The sequence below is a fragment of the Natrix helvetica genome (genome assembly GCF_964273705.1).
Source record: "Natrix helvetica genome assembly, chromosome: 13".
Lineage (NCBI taxonomy): Eukaryota > Metazoa > Chordata > Lepidosauria > Squamata > Natricidae > Natrix > Natrix helvetica.
In genome coordinates this window covers 15,706,481-15,726,550 of record NC_138557.1, presented here as the reverse complement: position 1 = coordinate 15,726,550, position 20,070 = coordinate 15,706,481, and the positions used below count along the sequence as shown (strand labels likewise).

General features: G+C 49.4%; 2 protein-coding genes across 8 annotated transcripts in view; one reads left to right on the top strand and one right to left on the bottom strand.

Moving 5' to 3' along the window:
- Window positions 1–7,355, top strand: part of TRAF7 (TNF receptor associated factor 7) — a 51,286-nt gene extending 43,931 nt beyond the window's left edge. For all 4 annotated transcript variants that reach the window (XM_081965363.1, XM_081965362.1, XM_081965361.1 and 1 more), the window contains 7 exons: window positions 1,784–1,823; window positions 2,121–2,237; window positions 3,278–3,400; window positions 3,497–3,616; window positions 3,793–3,924; window positions 5,081–5,200; window positions 6,595–7,355. In XM_081965363.1, coding sequence (XP_081821489.1) covers window positions 1,784–1,823; window positions 2,121–2,237; window positions 3,278–3,400; window positions 3,497–3,616; window positions 3,793–3,924; window positions 5,081–5,200; window positions 6,595–6,609 — 667 coding nt within the window. In that variant the 3' untranslated portion in view covers window positions 6,610–7,355. The remainder of the gene's footprint in view (window positions 1–1,783; window positions 1,824–2,120; window positions 2,238–3,277; window positions 3,401–3,496; window positions 3,617–3,792; window positions 3,925–5,080; window positions 5,201–6,594) is intronic.
- A 1,999-nt stretch (window positions 7,356–9,354) lies between these two features.
- CASKIN1 (CASK interacting protein 1) overlaps window positions 9,355–20,070 on the bottom strand; it is a 148,038-nt gene continuing 137,322 nt past the window's right edge. For 3 of the 4 annotated variants that reach the window (XM_081965356.1, XM_081965357.1, XM_081965359.1), the window contains 4 exons: window positions 18,554–18,692; window positions 14,737–16,833; window positions 13,898–14,285; window positions 9,355–13,195 (listed from right to left, as the gene is read on the bottom strand). In XM_081965356.1, coding sequence (XP_081821482.1) covers window positions 13,099–13,195; window positions 13,898–14,285; window positions 14,737–16,833; window positions 18,554–18,692 — 2,721 coding nt within the window. In that variant the 3' untranslated portion in view covers window positions 9,355–13,098. The remainder of the gene's footprint in view (window positions 13,196–13,897; window positions 14,286–14,736; window positions 16,834–18,553; window positions 18,693–20,070) is intronic. The other variant, XM_081965358.1, reaches the window with a different exon arrangement.

The window sequence follows — 20,070 nt, the reverse complement described above, 5'->3', positions numbered from 1 at the left end:
AGCTGCCAAGGAGACAACACACTGATATAAAATCAATGACTGGTAGCTAGATTTTACTTCTGCTCCTTGTTTTCTTAAACTCAACAAGCTGCTCCTCATTAAAAAAGAAGTTGTGTGAATCCTGGCTTTGTTTTCAATAATGGCGTAAATGCCTTGTTTTCCAAATGACAATGTGAATTAAAACCTGATTTCTGAAAGTTAGATTCAAACCGAACTCCTGCAGGTGGATGTGTGTGGCTTTGCATATTTTTGGTTTAACAGAGCGATAGAATCAAGACGAACTGAACGGTTTGCACCATTTTCATGATGCCTTGGTAAAGCCCACACATGGAATATCGCAGCCAGTTTTGATTGCCACAGTATAAAAAAGGTGTTGAGACTCTGGAAAGAGTGCAATAAAGAGCAACAAAGAGGATTAGGGGACTGTAGGCTGAGACATATGAAGAACGGCTGCAGGAATCGAGAATGCCTAGTGTAGCAAAAAGAAGGACCAGAGGAGACATGAAAGCAGTCTTCCAATATTTGAGGAGCTGTTGCAAAGAAGAAGTCGACCTATTTTCCAAAGCACCAAAAGGCAGGACAAGAAGCAATGGATAGAAACTAACTAAGGAGAGAGTCAACTTAGAACTAAGGAGAAATTTCCTGACGAACAGTCGACCAGTGGAAGAGCTTAGAAATTGTGGGTGCTTCATCACTGGAGGTTTTTAAGATGAGACTGACAGCCACTTGTCTGAAATGATTTAGGGCAGTGTTGGCAAACCATTTGGGCACCAAGGGCCAAAACTGGAGTACCAGAGACCCAAAGAGCAGTTCCACGGGGCACATGCACACGCTGGGAAGCTGAGCTTCTAGTTTCAGGTGTGCACATGTGCGCCGGTCGCATGGTCTTCTGGTTTCTGGCATGCGCGTCAGGGAGCTGCTCTTAAGGTTTCCGCGCTTCCACATGCGCGAAGACCAGCTTGTTCCACATGTGCGCCAGAACCCGGAAGAGCAATGGGCAAAGGCTGGGGTGCCCAGAGAGATGGCTCTGCGTGCTACATCTGGCACACGTGCCATAGGCGTGCCTCCTTCAATAACCAAGAAAGAAAACTCCTAACTCCATTGTTCGTGGAATTAAAATACTTTTACTGGTTATGAAAAGATAGCAGCGAAAGGAAAGCAAGATCTGAGCCAGGAAGGCGCAAACAAGTACATATCAAATGATAACCCATCCCCCTCCCTCCAACGACCCCCACCCCAGTGTCCAATCTGCAACTCCCTTAGCTGTCATGTGGGGCGCATCTCCAAAAGGCATCGTCATGTTGGTATGCAGGATAGTTGGCCTTGACCAGGTCCAAACACTGGCCACCAGCATGCGCAGAAGATGGTGAGAAGAAAACTCCCCTTTTCCATATCACTCCTGTACCATTTATTCCCATCCCAAACACCACGCCCCCACCCTCCCCGTTTCTATGGCAGCCGATAGCAAGCAAGCGAAACAGGCCGACAGGTTCGCCATCACGGATATAGGTTCTCCTGCTTGAGCATGGGGTTGGACTAGATGATCTCAAGGTCCATTCCAACTCTGTTATTCTAGTTTTTCAAGGGATTTGGGATGTGTGCCATTCGTTGAATAATGGAAACTCTTCTAGTTGCTCAGTTTTACAACAGAAGTTTCAGTCTGCATTTTTCCGAGGGAAGTTTTTACCTATGCATGCTTTTTTCATCGTCTTTTGAGGGGGAAAAAAATGGTGTCAACGAATGTCTTCCAGCTCTCTGATTTCCTTTTGTTTCTTTTGGCCAGGAACAAACTGTATAGCGGCTCAGCTGATTGCACCATTATTGTAAGTGGTTGATTTTGGAAGGCGGGGGGGGGGGGGGGGACCTGCTTTGGCTTCCTCCAGGAGGGGGAGATAAGGAAGCCACTGATCATTCTCTTGTGCAGGAGTCCCCAAACTTGGCAACTTTAAGACTTTCGGACTTCAACTCCCAGAATTCCTCAGCCAGCTGTGCTGGGGAATTCTGGGAATTGAAGTCCGCAATTCTTGATGTTGCCAAGTTGGGACATCCCTGCTCTTGTGCTATGTGGAGTAAAGCCGCTTACACCACTTACAGTCTGTGTCCTTTTTGACTTTTGACAGGTTTGGGATATTCAGACCTTGCAGAAGGTCAACACCATCCGTGCACACGACAATCCCGTGTGCACTCTTGTCTCCTCGCACAACATGCTTTTCAGTGGCTCCCTGAAGGCTATTAAGGTACCATTTTCTGTTGCAGAGGAGCAGGGGAAAACAGAAACCTTTTTGGTCCTTTCCTTCCATTCCCAGATCTTTTCTTTTCCCAGTCTAATAGGTTTGTCCACTTAGATTTGCTTCCTTCTCTCTGTTGATTATTCTCGATTCATTTTGGGTTTCCTTGATCCCAGAGAGCTGGCCTTGCTTTTTCCTCCTCCCTTTCCCTTCCGTATCCTGCTACTTTTATCTGGCGTTCAGGCCTGCTGCATTATTCGTTCTCTTCGCTTGTTGAACCCTTCCCCGTTTCCCCTAGTCATTGATTGCTTCTCCTACTTGTCTAGGATTACCCATTGCAGGATTGTTGCAAGGATAAAGATCTTCCCCCCCTGAGCTGAGAGGAAAGGAACATCTCGGCCTAATAATCCACCTGTTCTCCAGAATTCCCCAGGCATCATGGCCACCGAACGTTGGATTCTTGCACACCTAAAGAGCACAATTATTATGCTAATAAGTTGCTTTTGGTGGTGGCCTAGAGGTAGAGCTCTCGCCCCACAATCAGGAGGTTATGAGTTTGATCCTAGGTAGCAAGAGATATTTCTCTCACTGGATTAAAGAGAAAATATCTGCTGCAAACTCCGCACAGGTGTCAGGAAGGGCATCCGGCAAGTAAATGTTCAGCTCCTGACTCCACCCTTAGGCAAGGGATTACAAGATTGTTAAAAGGAAAAAAAATGTTCTCCTCTTCCAGCACCTGTGAGAAAAGACCTTCAGTGTTTTGACGCATGACTGGCTCAGCCTCACTCACAGGGCTGGATGAAAAAGTGGAATAGCAATGTAGACCTGTGTAAAAAGAGATGGGCTCCAACCGCTGCCCCAAGCATGGCTCCTCTTTCCAGGCTTCCTCCCTGGAGAGAACTGCGGGAACCCTTGAGAGTCTGAGCCTGAGTTTCCCACACCTGGTATGGAACCAGGCATAGGAAGCTGGTTGGAGGTCCTGCGTTTGAGCAGGATGCTGGATTGGACCGTCTCCCATCACTGATCCTGGCTGTCCTTCTGCCCATCAGGTCTGGGACATTGTCGGCACTGAGCTGAAACTGAAGAAGGAGCTGACAGGCCTTAACCACTGGGTCCGGGCGCTTGTGGCATCCCAGAATCACCTGTACAGCGGCTCCTACCAAACCATTAAGGTAGGTGTTGCTCTCAGAGGCTCCTCCACCTGCCGCCGCTTCTCTTGGCAGCCTGGGAAGGAGATTCCACCAGCTCTTTTCTCTCCTCTGCTCCAGATCTGGGACATCCGGAACCTGGAATGTGTCCATGTCCTGCAGACATCTGGGGGGAGCGTCTACTCCATTGCGGTCACCAACCATCACATCGTCTGTGGCACTTACGAAAATCTCATTCACGTAAGGATGAGCGAAGCCCAGGAGGAAGGGGGCAGTGGGGCCCCTTTGCAGCCCCTTTCAGCCCTCCCCAGAGCCTCTGAGATCCGGCAAGCAGACAGGGTGGCTGGAGCCCCCAGGATCCAAAGGGGGGAAACGATGGGAAGGTAACACTCGGACTTTGCTCCCCTTTGAACCAGGTGTGGGATATTGAGTCGAAAGAGCAGGTTCGCACCCTCACTGGACACGTGGGCACCGTGTACGCTCTGGCAGTCATCTCTACGCCAGACCAAACCAAAGTCTTCAGCGCCTCGTATGATCGGTCGTTGCGGGTACGTGGGGGCAGGGCGAGGGGCGCAGAGGAAGACCATGGGGGGAAAAGGGGGCGCTGGCAAGCGGGGGACTTCCTAACGGATCTTTCAGTGTCGATTAGAATTGGATGAACTCTCTTAGGAAGCAGGCAGCTGGGCTCCTGGTCCCTGAATCCCAGCCCAAGGTCTCTTCAGCTGCCTGGCTCTACCTACAGCACCCTCTGCTCCTTGAGGGAGGGAGGGAGTGTGTGTGTGTGTGTCCCCTTGCTCATCTCCAAAACCTTCGGAACGAATGGTATTGCAGAAGAACAGAGGGAGCTCTTTCTGGCCACTGTCTATAAATCAAATTAAATTGAAATTAAATTGACTGTCCTGTTGGAACTGATTTCTTCAAAGTTAGGCTAGGCCCAAACAGGTTTTTTTTAAAAAAATAACTGTACAGGCAAGCAGAAAAAGAACTAAAATGGATTTCGTTTCATTTCAATTATTTGCATGTTACGTGTGTGTACAGTATGATTATTCTCCCCCCACCCCCCTGTATTCTAGTGGTTCCCCCTTGCAACACATTCCCAAGTACAATTTTGTAAGAAGTTTTTGGGATCACGTAGGGCATTCCCACCATGAGGGGACTCTTCTGATGGACAAAAATTCAACCCGAGGGTCTCTTTGCTCCAAACCCTGAGAGAAGGAAAGGCCAGTGGAAGCCATGGTGTCTCCTCTTTTTTTTTTCTTTTTACACCCCTGTAATCCCTCGCTTTGGGGAGGGGTCAAGGCAACAGAATTGGAGCTGAGCATTTACTGGCTGGATGCCCTTCCTGACTCCACACAGAGTTCACAGCAGATATTTCCTCTTTGCGCTCTGACAGAGAAACGTCTACTGCTACCTAGTATTGCACTCTTAACCTTCCAAATGCCTGATGCAGTTTCAGAACGTTAGCAGCCTTTGCCCAAATACCCCAATTGAAGGGGGGGGGGTGAGTTTTGGAAGTCCTTCCGCTGTATTGATGCACACCCTGGCCCCACATGAAACGTGGAGGCGCAAAGTTTGTGTATGGCGTGGAGTTAGGCAGAAAATGGGATCCAGGGCTCAACACCATTATCTGCCTAAATCTAGGCACATACCGTCAGCTATGGTGATCCACCCCCATCACTATCTTGGCTTGTTCTCTGCCTCCAGGTATGGAGTATGGACAACATGATCTGCACCCAGACACTCCTGCGCCACCAAGGCAGCGTCACAGCGCTGGCCGTCTCAAGGGGCCGTTTGTTCTCTGGGGCTGTCGACAGCACCGTCAAGGTATTTCCTTGGGGGGTGGGGGGATCTCAGCAAGAGGAAGAAACCCCTCTCTAGTGAAGAGAAGGACCAGGGGAGACAGGATAGCAGTCTTCCAGTATTTGAGTTGCTGCTACAGAGAGGAGGAAGGGGATCAAGCTATTCTCCAAAGCACCTGAAGGCCAGACAAAGAACAATGGATGGAAACTGATCAAGGAGAGATTCAACCTGGAAATAAGGAGAAATTTTCTGACAATGATAACAATCAACCGATGGAACAGAAGTTGCCTTCGGAGGTTGTGGGGGCTTCATCCCTGGAGGCTTTCAAGAAGAGACTGGACAGCCATCTGTCAGAAATGGTCTAGGGTCTCCTGCTTGGGTGGGGGTTGGACTAGATGACCTAGAAGTCATCCAGTCCAACTATCCCTTCCAACTCTGTTAATCTAATTTCTAGTTGGTTCAGAGCAGCTTTTGCAGCTGGCTTCCTAGTTTCCTCCAGCTGGGTTATCCCAACACCAGCCCAGTCACTATTTTCCTGGAAGCACCAGACCAGGAAGAGCTAGTTTTCTTTCTACATCAGCAGCCCTAGTTAGATGTGTTTATGCTGCACAAGGAGTCGAGGAGGAGGAGGAGGAGGAGGAGGAAGCAGTGGAGTGGGTTCATCACCTCTTTAGGAAGAGCTTTAGTTTGGCACAAAATGTGACCGAGTCACAAGTCTGTGCCTTCTGGCAGACTTTTGGAGGCTATGATGAAGTCCAGGCGTCTTAAAGTGTTATGGCTCACCAGCGGCCAGGAGAGCTGGCAGCAGATTCAGACAGTGAGGAGGTTGGGGAGGGACCTGGGCCAGTCCTAGAGTCTGGAGAAGGCTCTGATGAGGGCTCTGTGTCGGAGGCAGAGAGGGGGCCAGAGCCATCTGACAGTTATCAGAGTCAGAGATCAGTGAGGCAGAAGAACAGCTGGAGCCTGTTCCCAGTGTGCGCATGCGCAGGGTTGCCAGATGAAGGGAAGAGCTAAAGAACAGGGGTCGACTTGGGAGTAAGGCCACAGGTGGAGGATGAATGGCCCCTCCCAGAGGAAATAAAAGAGGAGCGAAAGGGGAGTGGAGTTTGCAGGAGACAATTAGTTCTCTTAATTGGTTCGTGACTCTCCGAGAGTCCTTGCCAAGTTTTGCAGATATCGGCCTGGCAGCTCTCCAAGCCAGATAAGGTCAGTGACCGTAAATCCTCCCTCGAAAGACTTTGCTGGATCTGAGTGAGCAGAATTCACAGTCAATGAATAAAAGGGGTTTTTGTCGGGAGAAGGAGTTTGCTTCCTGCTCTTGGGAAGCCTCGGTCAGAACTTAAAGTTGCTGAGGTCTAGAAGCTCTGCCCTGCTCAGTGAGGGAGTTTATGCTCTGCTGACATTTCTCTCCCTGACAGGTTTGGACCTGCTAGGACCCGCTTTGGACGCCCCGCTGCCAAATACACGCCGGCTGACTCCCTACACTCCAAGCGCCCTCCAGATGTGCTGTGTTCCTTCTCGGTGGGCCTTCCACTCCCCAGCCAGCTGTGCAAGAGCTTTGGGCCACATACCTCAGCACGCTCTCCCTTCCGCAGCAGCAGCAGCAGCAGCGCCTTCCCAGGGAGGAGCAACACCCCCCCCCCACACCCTCACCCAATGCGCCACTCCAGCTGCAGCTCCTGGTCTGGCTCTTCCTGGGAGAGCGCCGAAGTCGGTGGACCCTGGCCCAGCTGCAAGCGGTAGCAACAAAGGCTTTACTCTCTCGTCAGGGGATCGTCTCCAAGAGCAGGTTTTCCTACGAAGCTGATTTGGATCGGTCTGCATGAGCTGCCAGAGCCGCCTCTCTCCATCCCTCCCTCCCGGTATTTAAATTATTTGCTATGCTCCTTCATTTGTGGCCACAGCCGGGGATAAAACCCATTGTCCTGTCATGTAAAAACCCGGTACGATTTCTATGTCCCCAGTCCAGCCTTCTTATCAGGTCTCCTAAACCTTCCCCCCCCCCCACTTCTCCCCCCTCCCCCCCGTCCTTCTTCAGAGCATCCCATCATCACGGGCTCCCTGGGAAAAGCAGGCGAGCCGACGGTTGTGTTTCTACGGACATTTTCTACTGTTTTTAAAATTGTGATATAGATTTGGATTATTTCTTCCTTACTAATAAAATTGGACCATTGTTTTAGGCCAGCATGACTCATTGACGAACCTGAAGCCTTTCAGCCGATGGACAGAACTCCTCAGGGCCCAATCCTGCCCCTCCCCCTCCCCCCAAAAATCGAGGCTGACCTCCATAGATTTTGGCCACTCAAATACTCCCTGGCCAATCTGTGATGAGTACGTCCTGGGTTGCCATTACTCAGTGAATATCCCGCTGCCTGCAAAGCTATTTGCATGTAGCACAAGGGGCTTATTTTGCAGCACCCAAAAGTCTGAATGCTCTTGGCAGGGGCCTATGTGGGGTCACCTGTGGCCAGCTAAAGTGGCACCTATGACCTCTCTCTTCAGCTGCTCAGGTCTAACTAAGGATCACGTGTGGCATTCTGATCTCCCAGAATGCTGCTTTCTAAGGTTGCGCTTTGAAGCACGAAACCCAAATGGTCTTTGCATCCAACTTGAGAAATGCTGAGACAATGTTTCGAGGTAGGATTTGAGGGGACAATGACAGGGCAACCACTGCCCAGTTTCTTTGGAGGGGAGGAAAGGCCTCCCTTAGTTGCATTGCCCCCCCCCCCCCAAAAAAAACCTGAATTACGGTGGGAGATTTGTAGTGACACAAATAAGCGGGTTTTCTTTTTTCCTCTGTGCAAATATTCTTGCTCAGTGCGATGTAAAAAAGTGGGAAATGTAGAAGAATCGGCTTCACGGATTGTTGCACGTTCCGGCTTCCTGGTTGTGTTACATAAAGATGCGCCGCTTTCACAATGGCTCCAGCTGGCACCCAGCAGCCCTTTCCCATCATGCCACGGAAGCGTTTTCTCCCCTGCGGCTGGAGCCAAAACACAAGTTGAGCGGGCCAAGATAATCTGGACGTTTTATTAAGCACCGATGGTCATAAATGCATCCACACAGCTGCTTGCCTGGACTGCGAGCTGCAGCATGAACCTGTCACTCCCTCAGCACCAAAGCAGCCAGACTCCACCATGCCCCCCCTTCCCCCCCCAAAAAGTCAGTGCCTCCGAGGTGGGTTATTTTTTTCTGACCTCAACAATAAAAGTATTCCTTAACAGTGAATGTCATGTATCTGTATTAGAGACTAGCAGGGGCTTCTTATCCCGTTTTTGTCTTTAAATATTGATAGTCAGATAACTTCTTTTTTTAAAAAGAAGCAGCAAAAATAAATAAATAAATAAATTACACCACCACAAAGCTATTAATATAAGTAATACTGGTGGAATGTGTGCAGCAAGAAAAGAAGGTTAGAAGCAGAAAATGCATAGCTTTGACAGAAGGGGAATACAATACAGTATCCATAACTTAATAATAAAAATATAATGTGTATATATATATATATATTATATATAGTATGTATATATCCAGCATTAGAATCTTGGAATAGTTTCTTATACATTTTGTTTCTCTTTACAACAACTATTTTTATGTTGCCTTTTTATTTTTATTTTTAATTAAGAAATTTCAAAGTTGTGCCAGACACATTTTGGATATCAGCAAAGACTAACCATAGTCAAGAAAAGAAACAGGGAGAGCATCCACACAGCCATTCTAGCTCTCAATAACTGCAGCTCGAGGAAACTAGAAAGGGTGTTTGGGGCTTAATAGCCGTACTTAAACTGGACTTGACCCCCATTTGTATATTAATATAGAGCTGGGCGTATGTTAGTGATTTCCACACGCATGCACTTCAACACACACTCACATACATACACAGGCGCATATAAACGTACATCCGATAACTTAAAAAAGACACAAAAGAATGCACACTTTTCAGGTAAGATTAAACAAAACTTCTTAAAACAAGGCACATCCTTTGATTTTCAATAAAACTGTAAAAAGAAAATGGCAAAAAAAAAATCCATATAACATAATGTTTTGCACGCTTTGAAAAAAGAAAAAGATAAATTACCTTTTTAAACATTGTGCTACTTTTTTAAAAATGACCTCACAAGACAAACAGCTTATTATAAGTCTAATAGTCAAGCTAAACTCCAGTTCTTTCAATCTTATATTTTAAAACTGTTCAATATACAATTGATAATATTTTAAAATCTTTTTTTTTAATATATATTAAACTCCTTTCCTTCTTTTGTTATTTATCTCTGGGGGAAACTCCACTTAAATAGTTTATTTTTCCAATAAATACTTTTTTTTATATAGCTTTTTTTTTTTCCTCTTCATCCCTTTCATCACCTTCCAAAGGAAAAGCTGTGTCAGTCTCTGCACGCATAAGAACATTCCTTCCACGGCTGTCTCAGGAGGAGAGCTCTACCAGTGAAATAATAAAAGAAACAGCACCACAACTCAACACTACTCTTTGAAGGTGAAAAAAGCTCCATGATGTCTCTCAAAAAAACGTAGCTCTACCAGAAGATGACGAAGAGTTCTCCTGAGATCTTACTCCAAGCCCATGGGTTGAAATCCATGAGTGGGGAGTGTAGCAAGCCGAAGGGAGATTGCCTTTGTTCTGGAGTCCTTTGCCAGATGGAGAGACAGGAAGAATAGACAAAGAGGAAGGAACCCAGCATGTCACATAAGTGAAGGACGGGTCCCATCTTGGAGGTTGGGCTGCCAGTCAAGAAGACGGAACTGATATTTTAAGAGAAGATGAAGCTGTGGTAGCCCCACGCGCAAGTGGTGTTCCTATCGCTGGTATTTTTCCGCGTGGCTGAAAACAGCCATAAGAGGGTGAGATGCCACCTGCTCAAGAACCCCACCCACGCCATGTTGTCTGAGGAGAGTCTGCAAGACAAAGCTCCAAGTTCTCACTGAACACGGTAGCTCTTGCTTTTTGTTTTCCTTTATTGCCAGATGACTTGATAAAGCAAAAACCAAAACACGGCGGAGTGAAATGTGCAGGGAACCAAGAACCCAGCAGCAAGGGAGTGCTACACCAGGTAAGAGGAAGGAGAGATGAAAGGTGAGGGCTCCAATCCCATGATCAAAACGGATGCCCTACAAATCAGAAGGCAGGAGTGCGAAGAGAGGCGGCCATGGCATTTTCTCAGCCATGGCATTTTCCCTCTCATCCTCCGAAGAAACTCCATTGATTCCCAGGTGGAGATTGTCGCCCCGTAAGTTCTCCATTCCCGGAAGATAAAGACGTTCAGGGAAAAGAGCCTTAAGCTAGCTAGCACCTCGGTACTTTCATCCATGGGAAAGGACGATGATTCGAGTGATGATTCTGGTCTCAGAGGCATGACTTATGAAATATGGCCACAGTTATTCTGAAGTACAAAAACGGCACGAGGGAGAGAAGTACAACCAGCTGAAAACATTTAAAAGCCAGTTTAGGCTAGAGATTAGGAAACGCATTCTAAGAGTCAAAAATAAGTAGGCACTGGCAAAATTCCTTCTGAGTACTTGGGGAAATTTCCTTTGATGGAGCTTTTGTAGGCAAAGGAGTCATTTGGAAATAGCAGTCAAAGGGTTAAGAATGCTCCCACTGACCTTGGACAAAGGACGTGTCTTGGACACTTGCCCCAAAGCCTTAAAAAACAGAGGATGCTCCTGTGGGCACAAGGTTTAGAGAGCCCAGCAAATTGTTCAAGTAAAATGATCTACCTTTCCTCGTTAAATGCTGTTTCTTTCCATCGCAACACAACAACAACAACAACAAAAACCTTCAGGACGTTTTTTTTTAATTCCACAAGAAGGAAGACCAAGGGAAGCTGATGTGGAGCAGCTCACTGAGAACATGGCCAGAGGGCGAGCCAAGCCTTCCCATGCAACTTGACGAAGCCAGGAGATCTCGAGAAGCTCGTCTGCCAGAAGTGGGAGCCAGACACAGTCCTTCCCTAACTGCAACATTCAAGCATTCCTCTTGCAGCCGAGGGTCTCCTATTTCCCTATCAAGACCCTTCCAATTCGCAAGTGGAATAAACCAAAGGAAACCTGAGGACAGGATACAGCTCTGAACTGACAGAGCTCCCGTCACTAGGGTGTTTCCTCATTCTAAGAAGCCTCAAGTTGGCGGATGAAAATAGAAAATGAACTGGCCACGATACCAAGTGGTGGTGCTTTCACTGCCTGGGGAGTCACAAAAAGCAGCAATTCTGCCCAACCTATCCGGAAGATGGAGAAGGTTCATAAGAATAAACTTTGGCGCACATTTTACAGTTGCAAACCAGCAACCTTTGGGCCTGCAAACACTGGGATCCTCTTGGGAGAGGCCCCTTTCTGGGAAGAATTCCTCCTCTCAAGGAAGCCCTTTCCTAACTGATTGCCGGCAGATCCCTCGCAGGATCAATCAGGGCAAGAGCTGCGGCTCGAGTGTCAGCCACGAGCCAAAAGCACAAGACATTTCTAGCCAATGGTTACATTCCATTCAGCCCCGGCTGAGCCTCCTTTGATTGCCACTTCCGAAACGGCAGGTGCAATACCAAGAGACGCCTCCTCTCTTCTATTAAACCTCACAGAACCACCCTGGCCCTCGGTTTCCAGAACACGGAGATGGTTTATTGTCTCTCTGCCCAGTGTCTGGTCAACGATGTCTTCTCCAAGCCATGCTCCCAATGGTTGTGGCAGGTTAAGAAGGCTAAACGGTTCAATCGGTGGCGAACTCTTTGGGACAGAAGTGCCTTAGAGCAATAGAAAGTGCCGGGCAAGTCCCTGGGCTCAGAACTGCCTCGAGAGAGAGAGGGGTTAAAAAAAATAAAGAGAGAGAGAGAGAGAGAGAAAGATCTGCCATCCATCTTTGGCAGCCGTAGAAGCCACCTGTGGGCTTATGTACAAGGAGATTTTGGCCAGGATGCTTTTACCCCACCCACCCACCACCCAAGGTTTTTTTTTCTTCTTTTTGTATTTCAACACTTTTATCGATCATGCAAACATACCAAAGCTTTTTGAACAGCTTTTGCCAGGAACAATGCTTTCCAAGGCAAACCAACAGAAAAAAGAGCTTGTATCTCAAAGGGAAACGTGTTAACAAAACGAAACTTCTTACAGTCACAGCTTCATCATCACCAGGAGAAGACAAACACCTTCAGGACAAAGAAACGAAGCATGCAGCTTGCTGAAGGTTCCCCCACCCCACTCCCACCCCGACTCACAGGTTCCCCCAGGCCTTCCTTCCATGGCTGCCTCTACCAGCGTTTCCAGTGGTGGCAGATGGTCGCATGAGCTGGGCATAGAAGGAAACACGGTATGCAGTCCAGAAACACCCAACACAGAAGGCAAAATAGTCATTGCTAAGACAAGATTTCACCCCAAACGGAAAACATGAAGAACCGGAGAAGACTAATACTTATTTTGTGCCACATACTTTGATAGTGTATTGGGACAGTAACAGCTCAGGACTGAATCTGGAGAGAGGGGAAAGGAATCTGTACTTCTATAGGAGGGGGAAAGCCACTTTGGAGTGGATGGAGGAGCTTCACCTGGAAAGCTGTGCTGAAGAAAGTGTGAAGCTCACTTTCTCCCATTGCCATGGAAGCGCTGCCCATCCAGGCTGCCCTGACCTCCGACTCCGCTGCAGCAGGAGAACTGCAGTCAGGCTGTGATCTCTAAGGTCAAACGGGTGTTTGGAAGGGATGGGAGAAGAAACCCAAATGTTGTTCCTCTCTTCGCTTTGCAGAACAGGTCCCGAGGAAAGCCTTTCTCAAGCATCTCAGTTTGTTTCAACACAATCCTGAGGTAACCTTGTCTTCTTTGTGCAAACCTCAAAAAATGGAGGAGGGAAGATCTTCATGGAGGTGATTGTGCCCTTGTGCCCAAGGCAGATCCTGAGGTTGGCCCGGACTGTTCTCCAGCTCTCATTCCAACATGGCATCTAGCTGGTCAGCAAGATCATCAAACATGCTGCCGATGTCGTCCAGGATGCTGACGGTACTCTTGGATTCTGCAGTGGAACTGAAGGCAAGAGACATCAGTGAGATTAAGCCGATCCCAATTCCTCTACAACAGAGGTCTCAAGCTCAAGGTCAAGCGTGCGGGGTGCTTAGATCTGGCCCACGGGACCACCCTGGAAACAGCGAGGGGCCGGCCGTGCCTCTGCCAGCAAAAACGAAGCTTGGGAGGGGCACACATGGCTGCTCCAGGCTTCATTTTTGGCCACAACAGCCTCCTGCTGCCCTCTGCCAACGAAAACAGAGACACGGCAAAGCAGTAGGGCCACAGGCGCTGCCAACACGAGTGATGTCATACTGCCACATCCCCTGGCAATGCCCACCCCGACCCCACGAGGTCAAGCAAAACCCTGATGCAGCCCTCAATGAAATCGAGTTTGACATCCCAGCTCTACAAAACCCTTGCCTTTACTACAGCTTCCTAATACATCTATCCTCTGGTGACTTAAATCTGAGCACATAAAACCACAGTAAATTCACCCTGCCTTTCTCCTGTTTTGCTCTCTTTCACCTTTTTGCTAAATACTTTTGTTCCCGAGTGGACAACTCATAGAACACAGCAGATGACTGCCCTTCCTCGTAGTAAAGAACCAGCAGTGGCTGTTTCACCCAGCCTGTCTGGTCTGCTGGACTTTCTGCAGGCTTTCTAGCTTCTCAACTATCTCTGGCCCTTCCCCACCCCTTCCCACCCTCAAGAGTGCCTTACTCTGCTGCTTGTCCATCCTCTTGCTTGATCTTCTCCTCCACCGCTTGCAGAGCAGCAGCCAGAGAAGCGCTGGTCTCCTCCAGTTTCTGATGCACGCTCTCGGTGCTCTCCACTGAGGGCCCAGCCATGGAGGAGCGAGGTGGCTTGACTGGCACTGTCTGAGGAGGCTGCCCTCCAGGGGACAAAGGCTTAGCTGGGCTGGAGCAGAGGGAAGGAGGTGTGCTTGAAGGCTTGATGGTGGGGGTGAGCTGCTTGGCCGGTGAAGGTGCTGGTGTGCAGCTGGCACTCACTGATTGGAGGACAGGATGGACCTTCGGCTTCGGAGCAGTTGGGGGTGGTGTAGGCTTTGGAGATGTGGGTGGTGGGGTCCCATGGACACGTTTCACCTCTGCAAGAGACAAACAGGACATGCCGTGACCTCTGTTCGAGGAAGCGGCCATAACATGGAGATTCTACTTGGCAGGGCTGCTTCTAACGTCCTCCATCATTAGGGAGACAGTCCAGCTGTTACTAGAACTGGATTCAATGGATATTAGAAAGGATAACAAAAAAGATCCCCCTTCCATTCAGCAACTAGGAAATATTAACACACAAGCTTGCAGTTTCAGGCACACAACTCCTCTCCAGCCTGATTCCCAGAGTACCCCACCCCTACATATACACACACACACAATCTCCCATGTAGTGCCCAACATTTCTTTGTGAGCAACCTATTAGTACCTAGATATGTACATAGATAAAGAAGCCCCTTGGCAGCCCCTTGGAGCACAGAGAAGTAGCTGTGAAGCCCCCGCCTGCTAAAAACCATGCTCTCTGGATTCCCCAGGAAGAGGCTTTACCTGGGCTGCCAGGGCCGGGAATCGGAGCCCTTTTGGTGGTTGGCGTGGAAGGCCCTGAGGTTTTGGGCGGCAAGATGGGCTTGGGAGAGACAGGAGGCTTGATGGACTTCTTGGTTTCTTCGCGGGGGATCTGAACCGAAGCCCCTCCCCCTCTCTCTTGCTGCTCTGGGGAGGGCACGGCCTCCAGGTTACTCATCTCAGAGGTCGGCCGGCGCTTGACCGTGCCCATGCCATTGTGGTACACTGAGAGCTGGGCCAGCTCCTGCTCCTTGTCTTTCGACTTTGGCCGCCTCTTCACCGTGTCCGATTCCGTGAGAATGAATTTGATATTGTCCTGTTGACATTGCTTTGCCCGGATCCTCCGCTTGAGAGTGGCGCTGGCCTCCACTCTGGAAAGGTCGCTGTGCCGATGGCCCAGGGAGAAGCCTTCCCCGCCTTCGGCCTTGGCCAGGCTCATCTGCCGGGGACGCTGCTTGATAGTCAGGCTGCCCTCCTTGGCAAAGGGGATATTTTCTCCTGAACCGTTCTGCGGGGCACTCCCGCTGTGCTCTGCCCGCAGCCGTTCCACAGGGCCGCCGTCTTTGACCGTGTCAGACTTGATGCTGTCCGAGCGTTCACGGCGAGCGGCTGCCACAAGACCAGTCACAGGGCCACTGATGGTGCGTCGGCGGTTCACCACCTCTCCGTCTGGTCCGATGGCCTCTTTATGCTTGACAGTGGCCAGAACAGTTGCAACACGGGCATGTTCTGGACTGGCGGAGCGTACAACCATACCAGGCTGCAAGTAGTACCCGTCAGCCCCCTTTTGCAGGGCAAGAGCCCGTCCCCCTCCACCGATAGACGACATTTCTAACATGGCAGCAATGCTCTTCACACTCCCAGCACTGCCTGTGTCCACGGTGCCCCCTTCACTCAGCTGCCTCTGGTCCAGCTCTTCTCCCTCCTCTCCCTCTTTGCTAAAATCGTCTGTCATGTTGCTGCTGGAGATGGCAGAGCTGGAGCGCTTGGGCGGTGGTGGTGGAGGACCCTTCTTCTTGGGTCGCACAGCAAAGGACTGGCTGCGGTTCACATTCTTGTCAGCACCCGACTGTGCCCTGACAGAGTGGCTGCGGCCGACCCTCCGCTGCACAGTGGCATAGGGCCCGGCATCTGGCACCAGCAGCTCGTCCCGCTCCTGCTCGCTGTCGGACATTGCATAGCGATTCAGACTGTGGGCTCTCTTCTTGGGCCGACCTGCCTCCTCCTCACTCTCTGCAGCCTGGGGTGGCAGGCACAGCACCGGGATAGAAATGGGCAGGACTGGCACACCTTGAACCAACGGGCCCGCAGCTTGAGGCTCTCCCTCCACAGGTTGCGGCAGGACATAGGCGAAGCCTCGGTGTGTTGGAGACTGAGGCAATGAGCGAGGGGACATGGGTCGGTCGCTCTGCGGCAGCAACTGTGGCGTGGGTTTGACTTTGGCCGTGGCATGGGGCACTCCGAAAGCCTGAGGAGAGGACGGGCGTGGCTTGGTGGGAGTTTGTGGAGGGGTGTAGTGGCCTGCAGCTGGAGGGAAAGATTGCCGGGGTTTCCCAGGCACTGGTGGGACGCTTGCCCTCTTGATGCTGTGGCCATGGCGGAGGCTCCGCACCTCCTTGGGCAGGGTGGCCGGAGGCTCCTTCCCCTCTTCCGCTAGGTGCTCCTGGCTTTTGGACGCTGCAGGGCCAGGAGATTTGGGCCCATCCCCCAGCAGTTCCTGGGAGCTACTAATCAGCTTAGCTCTCCCACTCAGGCTGTTCTCGTGGACGAGGCGGGAGGGGTGCCGGTAGACAGTTCCATCCCGGAAGTGCGTCACATGGTTGGCCTGTTTCTCGGGCCCTTCTTCGCTGGTGCCTGTCATGGCCACCTGCAGTTCATTGCTCAGTTCGCTGTCCTGGAAAGTGGACATCTTGGGGGACTGGCATTCGGCCGTTTCCTGCGGAGGAGACTCTATGGCCACCGTGTCCTGTGACTGTGGGGGACCCTTTTTCTTCAGCGTTCCAGATTCATACTTGATGTATTCCGCTTTCTGGATCTCTGCCAACTTTTTCACGGCCAGCATCAGCTTCTTCTGGTGGCCTAAGATACGAGAGATTAAAACTGGTTAAAATTCTAGCACAGTCTTTATAAATAAACCTCCAAACCAGTACAATTTTGTGTCTCACTCAATCTACTGAGCAAGAGCCACTTTGACATAGTAGTTAAGGCACGAGTCTAGTCCTGCCTCAGGCACGAAGCTGGCAGGATGACCTTGGGCCAGTCACTTTATCACAGCCCTAGGAAGGAGGCAATGACAAACTACTTCTGTAAACCATGGCCAAGAAAAATGCAGGGACCTGTTGAGGCAGTCTCCAAGAATCAGACAGGATTGAAGAGAAAGGGGGAAAAAAGATCTATCACAGATCTTAGTTCAGCCATTTTACCTGCCAGGTGTCCCTTTGATTTCCCCCAAAGTCAACATTTTAACTTAGTACAGCAGCCCTTGAGCTAGAATCCGCCTTGTCTTATCTTGGGAAGGCACTCTATTTTTCCTGCTCCTTGCTGTTCAATACCCACAGGATCGGATATTTGGTTGGATGGCCAGCTGATGCCCAACCTTGCCCAATATCAGTGGTTTCAGTGTCTGTAATCTCTCCTCTCCTCTGCCATCTAGATTAGATATGAAGAATGAACACACACAAACACCCTTCCTTGCTTGCTTCTTCCTCCTCTACAGTTCAGAATTTGTACCCCTTCAACGTTTGGAAGAACCCCAAGGAATCTGTAATTCTTAAAGATCAGTGTTCTACTTCTAAAGGTACAGAAATCTTCATGAGTCTTCCTCCCCCACCTTCCCAGTTTTCTTTTAAAATAATGTAGTCATTAAAATGGCAGATGCTGTCCACTGTGCCACTTGGAAGGAACCTCAGCAAAGACACTTTTTCCTTGTCTAGTTAGGTCAGGGGTGTCAAACTCAATTTCATTAATGGCCGCAACATGGTTGTGTTTGACCTTGTGGGCTGGGGTGGGAGTGCCCAGGGTGTCTGTGGCCAGCTTCAAGTCACTCATGTCAGGGGCGCCTATGGTGTCCCGAGCACTCTGCCAGCGAAAACGGTCTCCCGAGCTCCCGTTTTCAGCTGCGACAGCCTCCTACATCCCTCTTCCATGAAAATGGAGCTTGGGAGTGCCTCCTACGGCCTCGCAAGCTCCATTTTCCTGCAACCCTCTGTCAGCGAAAACGGAACTCGGGAGGGCTGCACATAACCCTCTTGAGCTCCATTTTCGCTGGCAGAGGCCATTTCTTTGCTGTTTCCAGAGCAGCCATGCGGGACTGATCTAAGCACTCTGTGGGCCAAATCCAGCACCCAGGCCTTGAGTTTGACATCCCTAAGTTGGGTCATCGGTGTTCAGCATTTGGGAGATACTTAACTGGCAAGAACGTGGCCTCTTTTGAACCAATACATTACATTGCATTATATCCCTGCCGTAGAACATTACACTTCTTGTAAGTGCCTCTTCCCAGGTACTCTGCTCTTCTCTATATGCACCTTCTCCCATCCAACACCAGCTCCATTGCCAAGATATTTGAGGCCCAGTCACAGTATAGGGTGGGTTTTCCCAGCCTGGCATCCTCCAGAATAACAGAATTTGTAACTTCAAGACATCCCAAAGGCACGAGGTTGGGGAAAGTGAGGCAGACTGAAACAACCTACTCTGCCCTCCATCTTAACTCGGAACCCAAACCCCACCATTCATGCATAGAGGTACACAAAGACCCTGTTTTAAGTTTCTAGTTGAGAATGGAGCTGCCTCCCCTCACCCAGTTTGATGATGCCGATCTCCTGCAGATCCTCCCAAGTGATATCGGTGATAAAATCGATGTTCTCGTAGCCATTTTCCACCAGGACTTTGTAATACTGTGCCAGACCAATCATGGAGAGCCAGAGAGCCAGGTTTGCCTGGGAAGGACAGAGGATATAATAAGCCAGGATTTCTCAACATTGGTGACTTGAAGAGGTGTGGACTTCAAGTCCCAGAATTCCCCAGCCAGCATGGGATTCTGAGAGTTGAAGTCCACACCTCTTCAAGCCGCCAAGGTTTCACAGAGCAAAAGGATGCAGCCCCAGAACCCCGCAGTGGGGTCCACCCACCATCCTAACCATCAGTATCTAATCGGCACCTTCCGTGTTTTCTGCGTAGTTCCTCCATATTTTTTTCCACATTAAACACGCAGTTGTAATCTGAAAAGACTCGGAGGAATTTCTGACCTCTTCCCCATAATTAAAACAGCCTTGAAATGCTACTCTACCCATCGTCAATTAGCAGAACTCCTGGGAGAGTTTTCAAATTATATCTGCTTAATTAAGAATTTCTGCTGGACTCTTGGAGCCCGTTTATTGCTTTCTGCCAGCTGAGAGGGGAGGAATCGCGGCACTTTGTTCTTTTGCTGCCAGGGAGAAGAAAATTTTGGACCTCGACTTACAACCACAACTGACCCACAAAGTTATGTTGCTAAGTGAGAAATTTTGTCACATGGGTGATCGCGTTTACCAGCCATCATAGTTTGCAATGTTAGGTAGGCTCCATTTTGGTCCTAAGACAAGGTCTACCTGGAAGCCATTCAGGTTTTACTCCCCTACGGAGGGAATCGGGAACTTAAAATGAGGTTCTCCAGGAAGACTGCTGAAGGAGGCTGCTTGTCATTTGTACAGGTGGTCCTTGACTTATGACCACAATTGAGCCCAACATTCCCATTGCTCAGTAAGACATGAGTTGAGGGAGTTTCCCCCCCATTTTATGACCCTTCTTGCCACAGTTGTTAAGTGAATCACTGCACTTCTTAGCAACATGGTTGTTCAGTGAATCCGACTTCCCTATGGACTTTGCTTCTCAGCGAGTCACAAAAGGGGATCACATGACCCCGGGACCGTCATAAATATGAGCCGGTTGCCAAGCATCAGAATTTAGATCATGTGACCACAGGAATGTTGCAATGTGTGTGTCAAAAACGTACAAGTCACTTTTCTCAGTACCGTTGCAACTTTTGAACAGTCACTAAATGAACTGTAAGTCGAGGACTACCTGTATTTGTTAAATGGAGGCGACTCCTGCATGGTTCTCACAGAAGAATTCTAGCAATAAAGAAAAGTCTGAATCATAACATCGCCTTTCCCTGAGTTGAACAAAGGTGTGAATTCTGCTTTTGGATGGTCTGCAGAAAAGCAAAATCCCTGCAGTGTTTCAAACACCACACCAGAAGCAGATACAAAATTGTGCAAGTCACCAGCAAATCAACAGCTAATCTGCTGCTGACATACTCTGGGATTTCTGGACATT